The sequence below is a fragment of the Solanum dulcamara genome, chromosome 8 (genome assembly GCF_947179165.1).
Source record: "Solanum dulcamara chromosome 8, daSolDulc1.2, whole genome shotgun sequence".
NCBI lineage: Eukaryota > Viridiplantae > Streptophyta > Magnoliopsida > Solanales > Solanaceae > Solanum > Solanum dulcamara.
The window spans coordinates 67,107,479-67,109,499 of NC_077244.1; the positions used below are offsets into that span (position 1 = coordinate 67,107,479).

At 41.6% G+C, this 2,021-nt stretch overlaps 1 protein-coding gene across 1 annotated transcript; it reads left to right on the plus strand.

Moving 5' to 3' along the window:
- Positions 1 to 399: 399 nt before the first annotated feature.
- LOC129901390 (transcription factor TCP8-like) lies at positions 400 to 1,816 on the plus strand. Its single transcript, XM_055976540.1, has one exon. The coding sequence runs from the start codon at positions 533 to 535 to the stop codon at positions 1,487 to 1,489; it is 957 nt and encodes a 318-aa protein (XP_055832515.1). The 5' UTR covers positions 400 to 532; the 3' UTR covers positions 1,490 to 1,816.
- Positions 1,817 to 2,021: the final 205 nt, after the last annotated feature.

Sequence of the window (2,021 nt, forward strand, 5' to 3'; positions counted from 1 at the left end):
AATTTGAATTGTGGATATCTCAATATAAATATCGAAATAATTGTGGATGAGTTATGATTACATTGCTAACAAATAGACCCCACGAGTGGGCTTTCCCTTATTAGTTTCTGCAAAATTTATGACTGCTTTCTTCTTAACTTTACAGGTCCCCTACCTGCCCCTGCCACCACTCAGTTTGAATTGGACCCCTCCCAACCCCACCTCCCTTTAAGCCCCACACCTCTCTCCTTCACCAGCTACACTGCTACACTTGTATTGATTCTCTTTGGTAGGCATCCACACCTACTCTTCCTTCTTTCTTCTTCTCTTCCCATTAGCCAAATTCCACTAAGTAGAATTAAAGTGAAACCCCACTACTTCCACTTGTTCTGTTTTGGCTCAAAACACTTTTCACTACTACTTGTTTTCATTCCCCTCTTTCCTTGTTTCCAATTTCTCAATAGCTAGCCAATTGGGTGAAATCTTCAAATATCAAGAAATCTTTGTTGTTAGGCCCTTAACTCTCAACCCCACCTCCCCCATTCTGTCAAATATGGAATTTAGAGAGTCACATAGCAAAAACCAAGATGGTGGCAGCAATAGCAATAACAATAATGACAACAATAACAATGCTATTTCTACAAAAGTTGTTAAGAAGCCATCGAAAGACCGTCACACGAAGGTGGATGGTCGTGGGCGGCGCATCCGAATGCCGGCTTTATGCGCCGCCAGAGTTTTTCAGCTCACGAAAGAATTGGGTCATAAGTCTGATGGCGAAACCATAGAGTGGCTTTTGCAACAAGCTGAACCGTCAATTATAGCTGCAACGGGAACAGGCACAATTCCGGCTAATTTCTCAACTCTTAACGTGTCTTTACGCAGCAGCGGGACGACAATTTCAGCACCGCCGTCAAAATCCACCCCGCTTTTCATCCACGGCGGCGCCACCACTATGCTGGGTTTCCACCACCAGCTTCCGGGAAACAGTTTTGGGCAAGACCCAGATGAGAATTTCATGAAAAAGAGGTACAGAGAAGATTCAACTGCAGCAACAACCTCACCATCGTCATCATCAGCTAAACCGGAAAGAACCGGAGTCCAAGGTCACGAACCGGATCAAGAATCAAAACCCGGTTCATCAAATACCTCTACCTACATACCGGCTCCAGCCATGTGGGCGGTTGCGCCAGCAGCCGGTAACGTCGGAAACACGTTCTGGATGCTACCAGGTACCTCATCAACCATGCAGAGAATTGGTGGTTTCGAGTTACCGGGAGGTGGCCGGTTCAGTCCGGTTCAGCTAGGATCAATGTTTTTGCAGCAGCCACAGCCGGTTCAGCAGCTGGCGTTGGGTGTGACAGAGACTAATATGGGAATGTTGGCATCCATGAATGCATATAATAGTAGTGGTAGGGGTAGTGGGATTGATTTGGAGCAACATCATCATCATCAAAATCACCCACAAGGTAGTGACAGTGGTGATGAAAATCACAAAGATTCCCAATCATAACTCCAACATTGGTACCACTAAAGGATGTGGTGGGCTGTGCTTCTTTAATTAGAAGTTTCGAATTTAAATTCTATATATGATTTTTTTTTGATAGGAGAGTGCTTTCCTGATAGATGGAATCTAGCATAGTCGGGCTTTTTCCAAGGTAGGTATTAGACCACCAAATGGAAAAGAAAAAAAACTCCAAGATGGATGCCTTTTGGATTAATTCTTGATGTTTTTTTTCTTTTTAAATGTAGCTAGGATAGAATTGTTTGTGGTCATTGTAAATGTTTCATTACTTTCAGTGTTTTCTTCACTCATTTTTAACAGTTTTATGGAGAGGAATTGGAGTTGCAGTCTAATGCATAGTTGCATTTTGCACATTATTGCACTAATATTTTCACCCAATTAAATAATTTAATCTTAGCATAAAACGAAAATAAATGTTAAATGTATTATGAAATTAAAGACACATATTTTGTCCGTATAAACATCTAATGCGACTAAATTTTTATCCATATGAATCTCTAACTTATAATTATCAAATGCT

Coding starts and splice junctions, on each gene's coding strand:
- LOC129901390 (XM_055976540.1), top strand. CDS start 533: ATGGAATTTAGAGAGTCACATAGCAAAAACCAAGATGGTGGCAGCAAT.